Genomic DNA, 16,906 nt, shown 5'->3' with positions numbered 1-16,906 from the left:
AATTTCGTCTAAAAACCATTTGGTCCAATCATCACTTCGTCTAATCACCAGTTCGTCTATTACCATTTCGTCTCATAACCAGTTAATCTAAATAAATATCCATTTCATGTTTATTTATTTTGTCCAATTAATACTAAGTCCAGTTAGACTAGATTTTAGACTTAATTGCTATTAGACGAACTGGTTATTATATAAACTGGTGAGTGAAAGAAATTGCAATTAGACAATGTGGATAGTGGATTATGTTAGACCAAATGATAGTAAAAGAGTTTGGTAATTGGACGAAATGGCATTAGACTAATTGGAAATAAACTTATAAAAATAACACTCTTTTTAAAGCAATATAATTCCTAATAATCTTCTTTTGTTTTCACTCCTTTCCTTTCACCTTCCCAATTTATTCCCATTGTACCAAGCTCCTCTTTCCATTCCCCTTTCTCCCTCCCCCTCATCATTCCCAATTTCCCCTTGCTCCTCCCATTTCTTTCCCTATTCCAAAACCCAACGTGATCCTTTTATTACTCAGTGATGTAAGTCAAATGGCAGATTCTATGGTCCTTACGTGTTTATTATTCTGCATCTTGTTTAATAATAATTATTTTTCAGTCTTCTATAAACCCAACCATGGCTGAAGCATTAAAGACTGTCATCACCCAGAGTACAGAGTGTCCAGTATGTCTTTCTACATTCACCGATCCCAAGATCCTGTCTTGTTCTCACACTTTCTGCAAGACTTGCCTGGTCAACCTCTTAGAGTGTCACGGTAACTGCCAGATCCGATGCCCTGTCTGCAGAGCTGTGACCCAGGTCCCAAACTAAGATGTCGGCAAACTACAGGTAAATCTTGCTTTGAAGAGTCTGATAGAGGATATGGAGGGCCATCCTCATATTTGCACAAATTGTAAATCAAATGACAATTTCTATGTTGCTGTCTACTGCCAAGACTGTGGCAACTATCTCTGCACCTCTTGTCTTAATACGCACTCTCAATGGAAAGGCTTTATCGATCATGAAGACATTGCCATGAGTGAGATCTCATCAGGGAAGGTTTCAGTCCGTAAATACCGGAAATGCAGGAAACATCCAAAAGAAGACGAGTGTTGCTTCTGTTCCAGCTGCAGGAGATTCACATGCTTCAGGTGTGTTGTTATGGAACATACGGGGGAAGGACACAAGGTCATCGAGGGAACAGCTTACGAGGACAAACACACGAAGGGTATGGAAGAACTGAAATCAGAGGTGGACAAGAAACAATCATGCTTTCAGAAGTACATTGATTTTATAGATGAACAGACTAAAAGTGTTGACAGCGCCAAGAAACAGTGTACAAGTGACATTAATAAAGCATATGATGATGCAGTCCGGCAGTTGACAGTAAAGAGGGAAAGTCTAGTAAGAGAAGTCAAGGAAACGACCGAAGGAGTAAAGAAAGAACTGGAAAGTATGAAGACCACGGCCCAGAAGCACATCAATCGGTTGGCGACCATGGCTGAAATGGTAACTAACAAAATAAAGATTCCATTAGATATGGATACTTTGGCTGCACACGACACTCTGTGTGAAGAGTTACGAGAGGTCTTTGATCAAAAGGATCCTGACTACGAGCAGCCGAAGAAATCGGGCATAAAGGGGAAAAGTGTCATGTTCAAGAGAAATGTTGGAATGGGTGAGCTAGGCCTTGGAAAGATTGTGAATGTAGTTGAAAGAAACGTCGCCTTACCCACTAATAAAACATTTAATGAAAAGGACGTTTCTTTGCCTACTTATGATATTGATAATGTAAAGAACGTGGCCTTGACAGCTAAGGGTAGCATTAATACCATGGTTGGCACACCAGACGGTAGGATGGCAGTAGGATGTAACCCAGGTGGCATGAAAATCTTCTCCACTGATGGTCAGCTTCAGCAGACAGTTCTGAAGGATGTTAAAATATCGGGGGTAGGGTTTCTTTCTGATGGTCGATGTGTTGTGATTGATACTTCAAACAACATTACACTGTACACACCAGAGTACACACAATTGAATGTAATGTTTAAGACTCTGAGTAAAGATGAAGGTGGGATTTCTGATCTCACTGTTGATGGTGATGATCTGATCTATGTGAGCTACAGGAAAGCCAAGAAGATCCAGGTATTTTCAACAGCAGGTGGGCAAGCAGTCAGGGAGATACCATGCAACGGGTATGTACCATATCAAATCACTAGTTACCATGGTTCTCTGATCACTAAATCATCTGATACTATCAGATTAATAGACAAACAGGGTGCTGTACAACATAAATTAAAGAAACCGGGTAGTTTCCTTTGCGCTGCTGTATCTCAATGGAATACAATCCTGATAGCCAAGGTGAAGCATGATGAAGGTTTGGTGAGTATTGACGAGTATACAAATGAACTAAGACACATTCGAAACCTTGTTAATGATTTCAAGATTGAGAAGTCAGGGATATATTGGTGTTACCTCCAGCAGTACCGATCAGGAGAGATCGCTTTCTGCACTGAGGATAGACTCTATATATTCCGCTGAAAATAATTGATGACATGATATCATAATTATTATCGCAGAAGATGGGGGGGGGTGATACCCACCGAGTTGCCATTTTCTGCTAAAGTAAGCTGCTATAATGTAAAAGTACATAAAACATTTTTTGGATCATTTCTTTCTCGTTTCTCACCCATATAAAAACATTTCGCTCCTTACATCTTTTTTATTTCCAGCTTTGCATTTATCAAGCATCATCTTAATCATGTTTATCCTCCGGTGGGGGAAATTCTAATACTTGCATATCAGACAAATTGTTATTAAATATTTTATGACAAACCATATGATTCTCTATTCATATTCATGACCGTATATAATATTTGACTAATAATGCCAACATTGGTGGTCAGATCATTGATATTAAAAGAGTATACTGTTTATGCGCGTATACTTGTATGTTTTCATAAATTGAAAGATATCTATGCTGTGAATCAAGACATTATTATAACGTGTGAATATATAAATATTATCTCCATGGAGATAGTCCGATCATCACTCTCCGATATTTTTCGAAGTGTGAAACACTAAAAAAAGTTATTTCATTTATGAAAATTGCACGAAAAATGCATAAAACAGCATATTGTCAATGAATCTCAATTTCTATTTTCAGCTTTCCACTTAATATCAAGCATCATCTTTATCATGTGTATCCTATATGAGAGAATTTCTCGTGCTTAAAATATAAGACATAATGTTAAATATACATATTGTAACAGTATCCTGTTTATGTGATTTGTTCAACTGATAACCTATAATGTTTATTCAGTTAGAGGGCGCACTCTTGCTAAGTAATAAAGTACCCCTTTCTGCCTCTGATGTTCGAGTCAAGTAAAACCATTTAACAACCCAACCACAACTTGAAACACATATTTTGTGGGAAACCAAATGTTTCTCTCTTCATAAATGTCATGTATATAATATTTGTCTAGCAATGACTATCGTGGCAATGTGATATTTACCATTGATATTAATGAGTGTATGCTATACTGTTTATGATTTTATGCACAAATTGTAATATGTCGTTATTCTATGCTATTATTCTATCTAGACACGATTACACTGTGTAAATATATAAATATCATCTTCATGGAATTGGTCTGATTCCTGCTCTTTGATATTTTTTTGAAGTGCTTCAATTTCAAAATGCAATTATATATGATAACTTGAATGTGAAACAAAACAAACAAATATTGCTGGCATTTAAGAAAATAGCTTAAAATGCATAAAAAGCATCGTCAATGGATCTCAATTTTTATTTGGAACTTTGCTATTATCAAGCATCATCTTCATCATGTTTATCCTGTGTGGGGAAATTTCTAGTTCTTGTATTTTAGACATAATGTCATTAGATATATCATGAGAAATCAAATAATTTCTATTCATAAACATATACTTCATATTTAACTAGTAATAACCATGGTGGAAGTGTAATATTTACTATTCATTTTATAGTTGGTATGCTGTACTATGTATGTTCTTGTAATATATATATTTTATGTATTGATCAGGCAGAAAGCAAATGAGATCATGGTCTTTACGGTAAAAACAACGTTCTCCGTTATCATTATAGAACATGCTTATACTGTGTATTTTTTTTACCTGTATTTGATAAAGAACCGATGTGACTTCGATATATTCGAAGAAATTTAATTTGAAAATGCAATTATATGGAATAACTCGAACGTGAAATAAAATAGCTTTACGGAGAATAGCTTATTGTATTTCAGGCAATGGCACGAAATGTATAGTAAAAGCGCAGTTGTTATGAGTCAATGGATGTCGATATTTGCCATCCATTTTGAAGTCTGAAGAACCTTTCATTGGTCCATCACTATATTAAATCTATATTTATATATTGTTTTGCATATATTATAACTTTGTAAAAAATAAAAGAAATCAAATGGAGCGAAAAGAAAATTTTTGAAGGGGCAAAATTCCTAAAAAGCTGGGAGCTAGCAAAACGGTGCAAACATCTAATTTTGTGATAGATTTCGACATAATATTCAGACAATGATATGTTCAGCCTTTTAGTTTCATTTACTTTTCTTCTTTTCCCCGTGGTCGTAAAAATCTTGAGGAAAGAACATAACTCAATCAAATTGTTACATTCTATCTAAGTTTTGAAAATCATTCAATAATATAATTTCAAATTTCTGCTTCGGATTTTGCCTTTTAAAAAAGGATTCAATTCGATAGAAGATCACGTCAGATATGACCTGCTATTAACGTGGGAAAAAATGAAACTGTAATATCATAATTAATTTATTGTCTACAGATATACTTATTTTAGCAAAAATTCTCTTTCATCAAGAATCATGCAGTATATCCAGAATGAAGAGAAAACGTCATTAATTAATTATACAATTGAGAAGGAAAGTATGATCACTGTGAATGTAATTTTTTATATTTGCACAAATATGATCGAGAACAATGATGTGCAAATGTGTAAATATAATAACATGTAAGTATTTAAGAACCAAGTTCACAATATACAGCTCTACAATACGATATGTCGAGTTTACAAGTAGAATGAGTTTATTAAAAGGTAAAATCAATTGTGCTCTTCATTTTCAGGAACTATAAAAGATTTGATCATCAATTTTATCATAGTATACATAATAACTTTTAGAAATTTTCTTAAAATGTACGAAACCAAACATTACAATGTAAACGTTGGAAAGTGAATAAAGGAAATGCAATTTCAAAATCTGTAAAAGAGTAGTAATATAATAATAACAGAATATCATAATTCATATTTGCTGTAATTTGGCTGATATTATTACAGATATTGTTTTTTTTTCTTTTAACGATTTAATGAAGCAAAATACTTTGATGACGAGAAGACAAATTCTTTGTATAAAGTTGATTAATCAATAAAAGTTTTAAAGATAGTAATCTGTATGTCACTGGTATAGTATTGACTTGTTCAGAAAAAAGAATAGAACAAAAAGGGAGAAAGATAGAAGGAAAGAAAGGCATATATAAAGAAATAAAGGGAGGAAGAAAGGAATGAAGGAAAGAAAGATGGAGATTTTTCAATAGATAAATATGGAAATGAGGAAACGCTTTCTGGAACATTGGGAATCTATTAAAAATGCCTGTCAAATCATAATGGAAAGATTAGAGGTCATTGTCGAAAGTTGGTGGACCGTGACAGTAGGCCTACATCGTCTTAAGACTCGGACAGGATGAAATATAACTAATGTGTCGTTTGCCTAGTCAGAGTCCTGGGGCCCGTTGCAGAAAGAGTTGCAATCAAACGCAACTCTAAAAATCACGCGCAACTTGATTTTCAACCAATCAACAGCTCGCATTTCGGACTTGCGATTGATTTTTTGACTTGTGTTTAAATGCAACTCTTTCTGCAACGGGCCCCAGTACGAAACTGTTGAATTGATTCACCAATTTTCGACAAAGACTGTTTTGTTATGAAGAGCTATTGTCAAAAGATTCTATGTGTTATAGAAAGCGTCTGTGAAATGATTGCGAGAATGCCCTAATCAGGTTCGCCAGGGAGAAGAAGGAGGAACATATTATTATTTGCTTTCTTTTGTTTTCCATTTTTGTCTCGCCTGCGAAGCAAAGTGAGACTATAGGCGCCGCTTTTCCGACGGCGACGGCGGCGGCGGCGTCAACATCAAATCTTAACCTGAGGTTAAAGTTTTGAAATGACGTCATAACTTAGAAAGTATATGGACCTGGTTAATAAAACTTGGCCATAAGGTTAATCAAGTATTACTGAACATCCTATTAGAGTTTCATGTCACATGACCAAGGTCAAAGGTCATTTAGGGTCAATAAACTTAGACCATGTTGGAGGAATCAACATCGAAATCTTAACCCGAGGTTAAGTTTTTGAAATGTCAACATAACTTAGAAAATATATGGACCTAGTTCATGAAACTTGAACATAAGGTTAATCAAGTATCACTGAACATCCTACATGAGGTTCATGTCACATGACCAAGGTCAAAGGTCATTTAGGGTCAATGAACTTTGGCCAAATTGGGGATATCTGTTGATTTCCCCTCATAACTTTGAAAGTTTATGGATCTGATTCATGAAACTTGGACATAATAGTAATCAAGCATCACTGAAAATTTTGTGCAAGTTTGAGGTCTCATGATTAAGGTCAAAGGTCATTTAGGGTCAATGAACTTTGGCCGAATCGGGGGTATCTGTTGAATTACCATCATAACTTTGAAAGTTTATGGATCTGATTCATGAAACTTGTACATCAGAGTAATCAAGTATCACTGAACATCCTGTTCGAGTTTCAGGTCACATGATCAAGGTCAAAGGTCATGTAAGGTCAATGAACTTTGGCCATGTTGGGGTTTTTTGTTGAATAACCATCATATCTCTGTAAGTTTATTGGTCTAGTTCATAAAAAGTGGACATAAGAGTAACCATGTATCACTGAACATCTTGTGCGAGTTAGAGTAGTATTCAAAGTCAGCACTGCTGCTATATTGAACCGCGTGATGCAGGTGAGACGGCCAGAGGCATTCCACTTGTTTCTTCTTTTATCATCTCTCTATCTGTCTTTAGTATCTGTTTCTTGCTTTTTTTCTCACGCATTTTCTCCTGTTCTACTTTACCCCTTTCTGTTTTATTTCTTCCCTCCTATCATCCTTTCCTCTTTAGTCTTTTCTTTGTTTTCTCTTTGTTTGTTACTCCTCTATTTCTATCCACTTACTATCCTTACTACTACTACTACCCTGGCTATTTCACAAAATAAGCCTAATCTAATTTTTAACATCCCTTGGATTAAAAAATATAATACTTCTTATATTGAAAAAATACACAAAAGCAGAAAGACAATATCATCGGCTTCTCATTGCGCAAGACGAAATGTATGAAATTAAAAACCTGTTTCACCGAAGTACTGCAGAATCTAAAATGTCATAACGTTGTTGTCCTTTTACGTTTTTGATGAGATTTCCAGCATTTTCTTTGTCTAATTTTCCCTTATTATTATTTGTTCCAATCATTGTATTTCAATTCTGGAGTATCACTCCCTTTAAGAAATTTGAAATATGTTGCAGTCATCACTTAACCAGGATTGACTCCAAGGGGAGGGGCACTCATAGTGGGTATGTCCCGCGACCCCCATTTTTACACTCAAATGTCTGTTCCAAGGCATAGCATTTTGTCTTATTGAGAAAAAGAACAAAGAAAGCCCCTCCAAAGCATAGCATTTTCTTATCATCGACAAAACAGTAGAAAGAAATCTGCTCCAAAGCTTCGCATGTTTCCGTTTTGCCGTTCCGGTCGCGTTGATCTGCTACAATAAGCCGCAATTTTGGTGAAAAGCGGTCGCAGAGCGCTGTCCGAACATTGCCTCTGCGCAAGAGCACCCGGCGCTCCTGCCACTTGCTGCCACCGGGCTAGCTACATGCAAGTTTCATATGGATGCATACGCATTGGCGGCGGAAGCCAACAAAATTAGGAGGGGTCCACCTGAAATTTTGTGATGGACACAGGAAAAAAAAATTGACAAGCAAAAAAAAAAGAAAGTTATCAATTAAAATTCTAGAGGGGGGGGGGGGGGCCATCCCCCACCTCAACGGGTCTGTCGCCTCCATCCCCCCGCTTCCGCCGCCTACATGCATACGCACTCACAAACAGGCGACCCGTTTCAAGGACCCCCGTTTTCACAAACATTTGTAGTTCTGAAGCCCGCCCCGAGGACCCTCCTTTTTACAATAAGCCCGCTCTAATTAGGCCTCCGTTTTGTTTTGTCTTGCCCGCGGCACATACATGTTCCTACTGTTCCTACTATTTTTTGGTCGAGAACGGGGGGGGGGGGGCAGCCAGCCCGAACCCCCTATTTTGGGGCAACCTGTAGAAAAATGTGTCCTTTTTAAGTAGAAAGAAACGTTTAAAACAGAAGAATGAGGCATCATACCCATGTTTAATTAACGACCTCGTATCGCCCGGTCCAATCCCACAGGCCTACCCGCAATGGGACCGCATTCAGTTGGTTCACATGAAGGCAAACGACGCTACCAGACACATTTTAGCTGATATACAAACACAACTTACTCATCACTGAAAGCTTTTTTTTTAGAATTAGTGACATCATATATGACATGTCTATATTGGATTTACTGCGTTGAAATATTTCATTGGTTGACAGTATACATACGATGTAACAGGCGCGTACGCAAGGGGGGGGGGTTCGGGGGTTCAACCCCCCCCCCCTTTCGTTTCCTTTTTTTTTTTTTTTTGCTTGTCTCCCCAGAGGTCGGTCTGGTCAAGGAGTTATCGGGCAAGAGCCTGATAACTCCTTGGTCTGGTTACGGACAGTTCCCTTACCCAATAATGTATATGACAGCAATAATGAACAGAATCTCATGTTTCCGACGAAAAACACAGAAAAAATTTCCGCTCGCTTCGCTCGCTCCATTTTATTATATTTTTTATTTCCGCATGTCGCCGACATGATCACGGTATCGCCATTAACAAGGCCATACATGATTATTATGATGTATACATATGAATACAAGTGAACCAAGACAAAGACATACGTTTTCTTACAAAATATGTTTTACCAATATGAAAACCAAAATGACGGAAAACGCTAAAATGTCGGTTAGCTCGCTCCGCTCGCTCGTAATAATTTATGAAATTCCATAAGTATCTAGTCTCCTGTTCAAGGCCGTATTATGAGTGTTACGAATAGAAGGACATGTAGCATCGACTAATACTTGATTTACTAACAAACTATTGACAAGAAATGTATGTTTTGACGGGAAAACGCGAAAATTTCGGCTCGCTCACTCCGCTCGCTCGTAATCATTTATGAAATTTCTTAAGTTTCTAGTCTCTTGATCAAGGCCATATCATGAGACTTACGAGCAGAAGGACATGTATCATCAACTAATATGTAATCATTACCAACAAGCTATTGAAAAGAATTGTATGTTTTGACGGAAAAACGCAAACATTTCGGCTCGCTTACTCCGCTCGCTCGTAATTATTCATGACATTTCTCAAGTTTCTAGTGTTCTGATCAAGGCCATATCCAGGCGCGTAGCCGGGGGGGGGGGGCGGTCGCCCCCCAAAAAAGCGTCCCCAAAAAGAAAAAAAAGAAGGGAAAAAAGGAGAGGAGAAAAGGAAAAGGGAAGGAAGGAAAGGGAAGAAAGGTAGCTTTGTGTTTTTTTCTATTTATTCTTTATTTTTTTCTCAAAAGAGAAACTCCTTCACTCTTCTTGCTTTAAATTCATATATGAATTTTGCTTCCGCGCTGCGCGCGGTTAAATGACAATATTGAAATTCTCCGTTGTTCCCCCACCTTTTCTCTAACCCTGTTTTTCCACCTCAGCTATGTGCTTCTTGCCAGTTAAAGTTAAAACTGTATACATTAGGGCATGAATTTGAGTAAGGTTAGGCCGAAGTAAATGTATGAAGTTATCTTTTTTTTTCAAATGATCGCGCAACTTCTGGTCTGGTCGGCTCCGAGCGGGTGAAATCTTTATATCAGTTTCTGCCGTCACCTCCATAAAGTCAGCTTCTCCCGCTTTTCAGCTCATTACTATAAACAACCATAATTTGGGGGCAAACAGGTTCCTAATTTAAAAAGAGGAAGGTATGGAATTCGTGTCGTATTAAATAAAAAAGTACAATATTTTTTTATCAAATTGTATTAAACTTCATGTCATTTCCCTGTATACATTCATCTCCTGTCCTGTTTTGCGCCCTCAGTTTGAAATTTTGAATGACACTTAAGTTTCTTTATATTCAAAATGAAGCGCTTCAGGATAAGTCAAAAAAATTAATCATCCTTTATTATATAGATAGATAATTTCAATAAATCACAGAAGTTTCAACTTTATGCGCACTATTTTCCTTGTAATGAAGTTCAATAATCTTAGAAAATCAATTGAATTAGAGACGATTGGGTATTAGAGATATCTACATTTGATGAAACGTCCGCCCTTTGAAATTTCAGAGTTTCATTGCTCATCGCGGGGAGGAATATCTTCCTCTACCAATCTTCTCCTCTGTTTTGCGAGTTAAAAATATGCACTGATGCTAAATTGTTTGTAATCAAATCTGATCTTTCCAAAGAAAGTTTCAATATATCTTTGAGAATACCCTTTTCTCGGGACCCTTTTTATGGCAAGAAAAATTGATAAATCACTTTAGCTTCCGCGCTTCGCGCGGAGTTATTATCATTTTAATTTCCTCCATTGTATACCTCTTTTGTGCGTTTACAATCACTTTTGAAAACAAGGTTCAAAATCGCAATATAGTCAACCGAATTGGAGGTACTAGAGACAAGAGAAACGGCTCCTTTTCATTTTAATTTATGAAACACTAAAAGCTTCGCGCTTCGCGCGGGAGGGGGAAACTCCCCTCCCTGCACCCACCCCCTAGGGAGCGCGCTTTGCGCGCTCTGTAAGTGTTGGCACGCTTTGCGTGCATTTACCGCCCCCTCCAAAATGAAATCCTGGCTACGCGGTTGGCCATATCATGAGTGCTACGATCCGAAGGACATGTAGCATCGACTATGATACTAACAAACCATTGACAAAAAGGTTATGTTTTCAACGCAAAAACGAGAACATTTCTGCTCGCTCGCGGGTCATGACCGCACTGTTACATACCCATCCCCACTTAAATGTTATTGTCTTATTTGCAGCGCTGAAAAAAAAAATCATCACCTCCCCCCACTCATCACTTTTTAGAGACTGGGCGGGAGATTTTAAAAAAAAAATCAGCTCGAACCCCCCCCCCTTTCAAAAATCCTGCGTACGCGCCTGCGATGTAAAGAAGAAGACTTGGTAAATCACGCCTACTCTACCATATCTACATTGATTAATGCGTACCACAATCTTATTTTTCGATTTCAGTCACCAAGCCTCTATTGGCAACTTTATATCATAACGCCCTTTTACTTATGAAATCGAAAATTTTCTTATAGAGTGACTGACCTCAGAACGCTGAAATCGCATACCATGAGGGGCTTACTTTTTACAAAATTTTCTTGGGGAGGGCCCCAGCTAGATCCCCCGACAAGACGTACCTTTGGTGCGGGTTACGCCCCCCCCCCCCGCATTTAAAATTTTTGGGATCCGCCCCTGCTAATTCCATCTTGAAAAGCCGAGATGTCAAATCAGAATTTGCCTCCAGCCAAGTAAGATCAATTTCTGCTTTTTCATTTCTCTTTTCTTCTTCTATTCTTCTTTCTTATATTTCCTCCTCCATCTTTTGCCTATTGTTTTCCTCTTTTCTCCTTTTATCTCTCACCTTCCCTTTTTAACTATTACGTTTTTTCTTACATCTTTTGTTCTTCCCATTTTTCTCATGTCATTCTTCTTTTCCAATCCTATTTTCTTTTTTTCAATGTTTACTTTGTTTCTTCCTTTTTCATAATCTCATTGTTCCTGTATTTTCTTATTTCCATCTTCTCTTTATTATTCCTTTCTTCTTTTTTCTTTGTTTGTTCCTGTCTTTCTTTCTTTTTTTTCTTTCTTTTTTTTTCTTTCTTTTTTTTCTTTCTTTCTTTCTTTCTTCCTTTTTCCCTTTGTTCCTTTCATTCTTTCCTTTTTCATTCATTTTTTCCTTTTCCTTTTCTTTCTTTTTCCTTTCTTTCTTCCTTCCTTTCGTTATTCATTTCTTTCTTTATTACTTCATTTCTTTCTTTCTCTATCTATTCACGTTATTAATTCCTTCCCTTTTCTTTTATATTTTCTCCCCTCCTCTCTTTCATTCATTCTTTCCTTCTTTTTCTGTCTTTCTTTTTTGTTTTTTATTGAATCCTTTCTTCCTTTCTTCTTATGTTCCTTTTCCGTCCTACCATTTTTTTCTTTCTTTTCTTCTTTTCGTTCTTTTCTTTTTTTTCTCTCTAAACAAGTCAATAATATACTTCAAACATTTCGATTATTTTCAATCAGGTAAAAAGAAAACCCGTGAATCAACCGTTACGCTGAATTGAAGTACATGAATGCACAATTGAAACATGTCAAAGGTTACCGAGAATTCCCAATTACTAAAAATAGTTTGATATTGAATAGAATTCGTAAACAACTGTAAATTTACACACGATTCACTACGCACCACCATTATGAATTGATGTAGCCAAAATATATAATACTGCTGCTATTAGACCCCGTATAATACTATTGCTTCGATCAAACTGAGAAACATATCGTTTATAATGGACATAAGCATTTTGATGTAAGTATATTGAATAATTCATGTATTTTCCAAAGATATTCTGTATATATTTTACACATTCAAATGCCATATCAGAAACGTGTCGAATTTGAAATCACACACTGATTGATATGGCTTGTTTAATGATTATATCTTTAATATTACTGGATTGCCATTTTTCTTCAATAATAAGCGATTGTTTCCAGTGAGAAATTGTAACATCACCATCTTTGAACAGACACGATCGAAACAATTAAATTATATATATAAAGATCGTTGTTTAGGGGTGATCAGACTTATTTTCCAACCCGGAAGTAATGGGGAAAATGAAAAGCTAAATTACCTATTCGTCTAATGCCAATTCTTCCACTCACCACATGGTCTTCCTTGACTTAGTCTTGTGCCATTCGGTCCATCAACATCAATTTATGTAACTGAAGAAAACATAATATGCCTTTTTAGGATGGAATTTGTTATCTTTAATAATAGGTGAATCAAATGATTTAATTCCTCTGTTATTACATTCTTGCCGTTACTGTACTATAGGGGATGAGGAATACTTAGAATGAGACAAAATGACTGCTTTTACTACATGTTTATCAATTATTATCTGTTGATAAGCTGTACTTCTTCTAATGTAAATTAATAATGTGTATGCTGCCTGTTTTTCTCTTCGTATTTGTTTATTCTTTATATTTTAAATTATTCGTATTAATTATATGTGATTTGTTATACAAAATTATGAAAACCCAATAAAAAATTTAGAAAAAAACCAATTTCGTCTAAAAACCATTTGGTCCAATCATCACATCGTCTAATCACCAGTTCGTCTATTACCATTTCGTCTCATAACCAGTTGGTCTAAATAAATATCCATTTCATTTTAATTGATTTTGTCCAATTAACACTAAGTCCAGTTAGACTAGATTTTAGACTTAATTGCTATTAGACGAACTGGTTATTATATAAACTGGTGATTGAAAGACATTGCAATTAGACCATGTGGATAGTGGATTAGCTTATGTTAGACCAAATAATAGTAAAGGAGTTTGGTAATTGGACGAAATGGCATTAGACTAATTGGAAATAAACTTATAAAAATAACACTCTTTTTAAAGCAATATAATTCCTAAAAATCTTCTTTTCTTTTCACTCCTTTCCTTTCACCTTCCCAATTTATTCCCATTGTACCAAGCTCCTCTTTCCATTCCCCTTTCTCCTCTCCCCCCCTCATTTTATCATTTCCAATTTCACCTTGCTCATTCCCTTCCTTTCCCTATTCCAAAACCCAACGTGATCCTTTTATTACTCAGTGATGTAAGTCAAATAGCAGATTCTATGGTCCTTACGTGTTTATTATTCTTCATCTTGTTTTGTAATCATTACTTTTCAGTCTTCTATAAACCCAACCATGGCTGAAGCATTAAAGACTGTCATCTCCCAGAGTACAGAGTGTCCAGTGTGTCTTTCTACATTCACCGATCCCAAGATCCTGTCTTGTTCCCACACTTTCTGCAAGACTTGCCTGGACAACCTCTTAGAGTGTCACGGTAACTGCCAGATCCGATGCCCTGTCTGCAGAGCTGTGACCCAGGTCCCAAACGAAGATGTCGACAGACTACAGGTAAATCTTGCTTTGAAAAGTCTAATAGAGGATATGGAGGGCCATCCTCAGATTTGCACAAATTGTAAATCAAATGACAAGCCCCATGCTGTTGTCTACTGCCAAGACTGTGGCAAGTATCTCTGCACATCTTGTCTTAATAAGCACTCTCAATGGGAAGGCTTTATCGATCATGAAGTCATTGCCATGAGTGAGATCTCATCAGGAAAGGTGTCTGTACGTAGATACCGGAAATGCAGGAAACACCCAAAAGAAGACGAGGATTACTTCTGTTCCACCTGCAGGAGATTCACATGCTTCAGATGCAGTATGATGGAACATAAAGACGTCGAGGGACACCAGGTCGTCGAGGGAGCTGCTTATGAGGATAAACACGTGAAGAACATCGAAGACCTGAAATCAAAGGTTGACAAGCAACAGTCATGCTTTCAGAAGTACATTGATTTCATTGATGAGCAGAGGAAGAGTGTTGACAATGCTAAGAAACAGTGTACAAGTGACATCAACAAAGCATATGATGATGCGGTCCGGCACTTGACAGAGAAGAGAGAAAGCCTGCTAAAAGAAGTCAAGGAAACGACTGAAGGAGTAGAGAAAGAACTGGAAAGCATGAAGACAACGGCTAAGAAGTACATCAATCAGTTGACGACCATGGCTGAAATGGTAACTAACAAAATAAAGATTCCATTAGATATGGATACTTTGGCTGCACACGACACTCTGTGTGAAGAGTTACGAGAGGTCTTTGATCAAAAGGATCCTGACTACGAGCAGCCGAAGAAATCGGGCAGAAAGGGGAAAAGTGTCAGGTTCAAGAGAAATGTTGGAGCGGATGAGCTAGGCCTTGGAAAGATTGTTAATGTAGTTGAAAGAAACGTCGCCTTACCCACTAATAAAACATTTAATGAAAAGGACGTTTCTTTGCCTACTTATAATATTGATAATGTAAAGAAGGTTGCTTTGCCAGCTCAAGATATCATTAGTACCATGGTTGGTACACCAGACGGTAGGATGGCACTAGGATGTAGCCCAGGTGGCATGAAAATCTTCTCCACTGATGGTCAGCTTCAGGAGACAGTTCTGAAGGATGTTAAAATATCGGGGGTAGGGTTTCTTTCTGATGGTCGATGTGTTGTGATTGATACTTCAAACAACATTACACTGTACACACCAGAGTACACACAATTGAATGTAATGTTTAAGACTCTGAGTGAATATGAAGGCGGGATTCCTCGTCTCACTGTTGATGGTGATGATCTGATCTATGTGAGCTACAGGAAAGCCAATAAGATCCAGGTATTTTCATCAGCAGGTGGGCAAGCAGTCAGGGAGATACCATGCAACGGGTATGAACCATATCAAATCACTAGTTACCATGGTTCTCTGATCATTTCATCATTGGATGCTATCAGATTGATAGACAAACAGGGTGCTGTACAACATGAATTAACGAAACCGGGTAGTCTCCTTTACGCTGCTGTATCTCAATGGAATACAATCCTGATAGCCAAGGTGAAGCATGGTGAAGATTTGGTGAGTATTGACGAGTATACAAATGAACTAAGGCACATTCGAAACCTTGTTAATGATTACGAGATTGAGAAGCCTGAGCAATTTTGGCCTATTAAGTTATTTAGGCATGATTGGTGTTACCTCCAGCAGTACCGATCAGGAGAGATCGCTTTCTGCACTGGGGATAGACTCTATATATTCCGCTGAAAATAATTGATGACATGATATCATAATTATTATCGCAGAAGATGGGGGGGGGGTGATATCCACTGAGTTGACATTTTCTGCTAAAGTAAGCTGCTATAATGTAAAAGTACATAAAACATTTTTTGGATCATTTCTTTCTCGTTTCTCACCCATATAAAAACATTTCGCTCCTTACATCTTTTTTATTTCCAGCTTTGCATTTATCAAGCATCATCTTAATCATGTTTATCCTCTGTGTACGGAAATTCTAGTACTTGCATATCAGACAAATTGTTATTGAATATTTTATGACAAACCATATCATTCTCTATTCATATTCTTGACTGTATATAATATTTGACTAGTAATGCCATCATGGGTGGTCAGATCTTCATCATTGATATTAAAAGAGTATACTGTTTATGCGCGTATACTTGTATGTTTTCATAAATTGAAAGATATCTATGCTGTGAATCAAGACATTATTATAACGTGTGAATATATAAATATTATCTCCATGGAGATGGTCCGATCATCACTCTCCGATATTTTTCGAAGTGTGAAACACTAAAAAAAAGTTATTTCATTTATGAAAATTGCACGAAAAATGCATAAAACAGCATATTGTCAATGAATCTCAATTTCTATTTTCAGCTTTCCACTTAATATCAAGCATCATCTTTATCATGTGTATCCTATGTGAGAGAATTTCTCGTGCTTAAATATAAGACATGATGTTAAATATACATATTGTAACAGTATCCTGTTTATGTGATTTGTTCAACTGATAACCTATAATGTTTATTCACTTAGAGGGCGCACTCTTGCTAAGTACTAAAGTACCCCTTTCTACCTGTAAGAAATCTCTAACTACTC

The 16,906-nt window shown here is 36.8% G+C and overlaps 1 protein-coding gene and 1 pseudogene across 1 annotated transcript; both read left to right on the top strand.

The window, feature by feature from the left end:
• The first annotated feature begins 612 nt into the window (after positions 1-612).
• Positions 613-2,770, top strand: LOC121421349 (annotated as a pseudogene).
• Positions 2,771-12,594: 9,824 nt separating this feature from the next.
• LOC121421348 (E3 ubiquitin-protein ligase TRIM71-like) lies at positions 12,595-16,906 on the top strand. Its single transcript, XM_041616043.1, has 2 exons — positions 12,595-12,729; positions 14,102-16,906. Exon 2 carries the CDS (start codon positions 14,120-14,122, stop codon positions 16,049-16,051), a length of 1,932 nt encoding a protein of 643 aa, XP_041471977.1. The 5' UTR covers positions 12,595-12,729; positions 14,102-14,119; the 3' UTR covers positions 16,052-16,906.

The sequence above is a fragment of the Lytechinus variegatus genome, chromosome 9 (assembly GCF_018143015.1).
Source record: "Lytechinus variegatus isolate NC3 chromosome 9, Lvar_3.0, whole genome shotgun sequence".
Classification (NCBI taxonomy): Eukaryota; Metazoa; Echinodermata; class Echinoidea; order Temnopleuroida; family Toxopneustidae; genus Lytechinus; species Lytechinus variegatus.
Note: the sequence above shows the minus strand (reverse complement) of the source record. Positions and strands in the feature narration are given on the sequence as shown.

Excerpts from the sequence above, each read along its gene's own strand:
- LOC121421348 (XM_041616043.1), top strand. The coding sequence starts at position 14,120 with ATGGCTGAAGCATTAAAGACTGTCATCTCCCAGAGTACAGAGTGTCCA.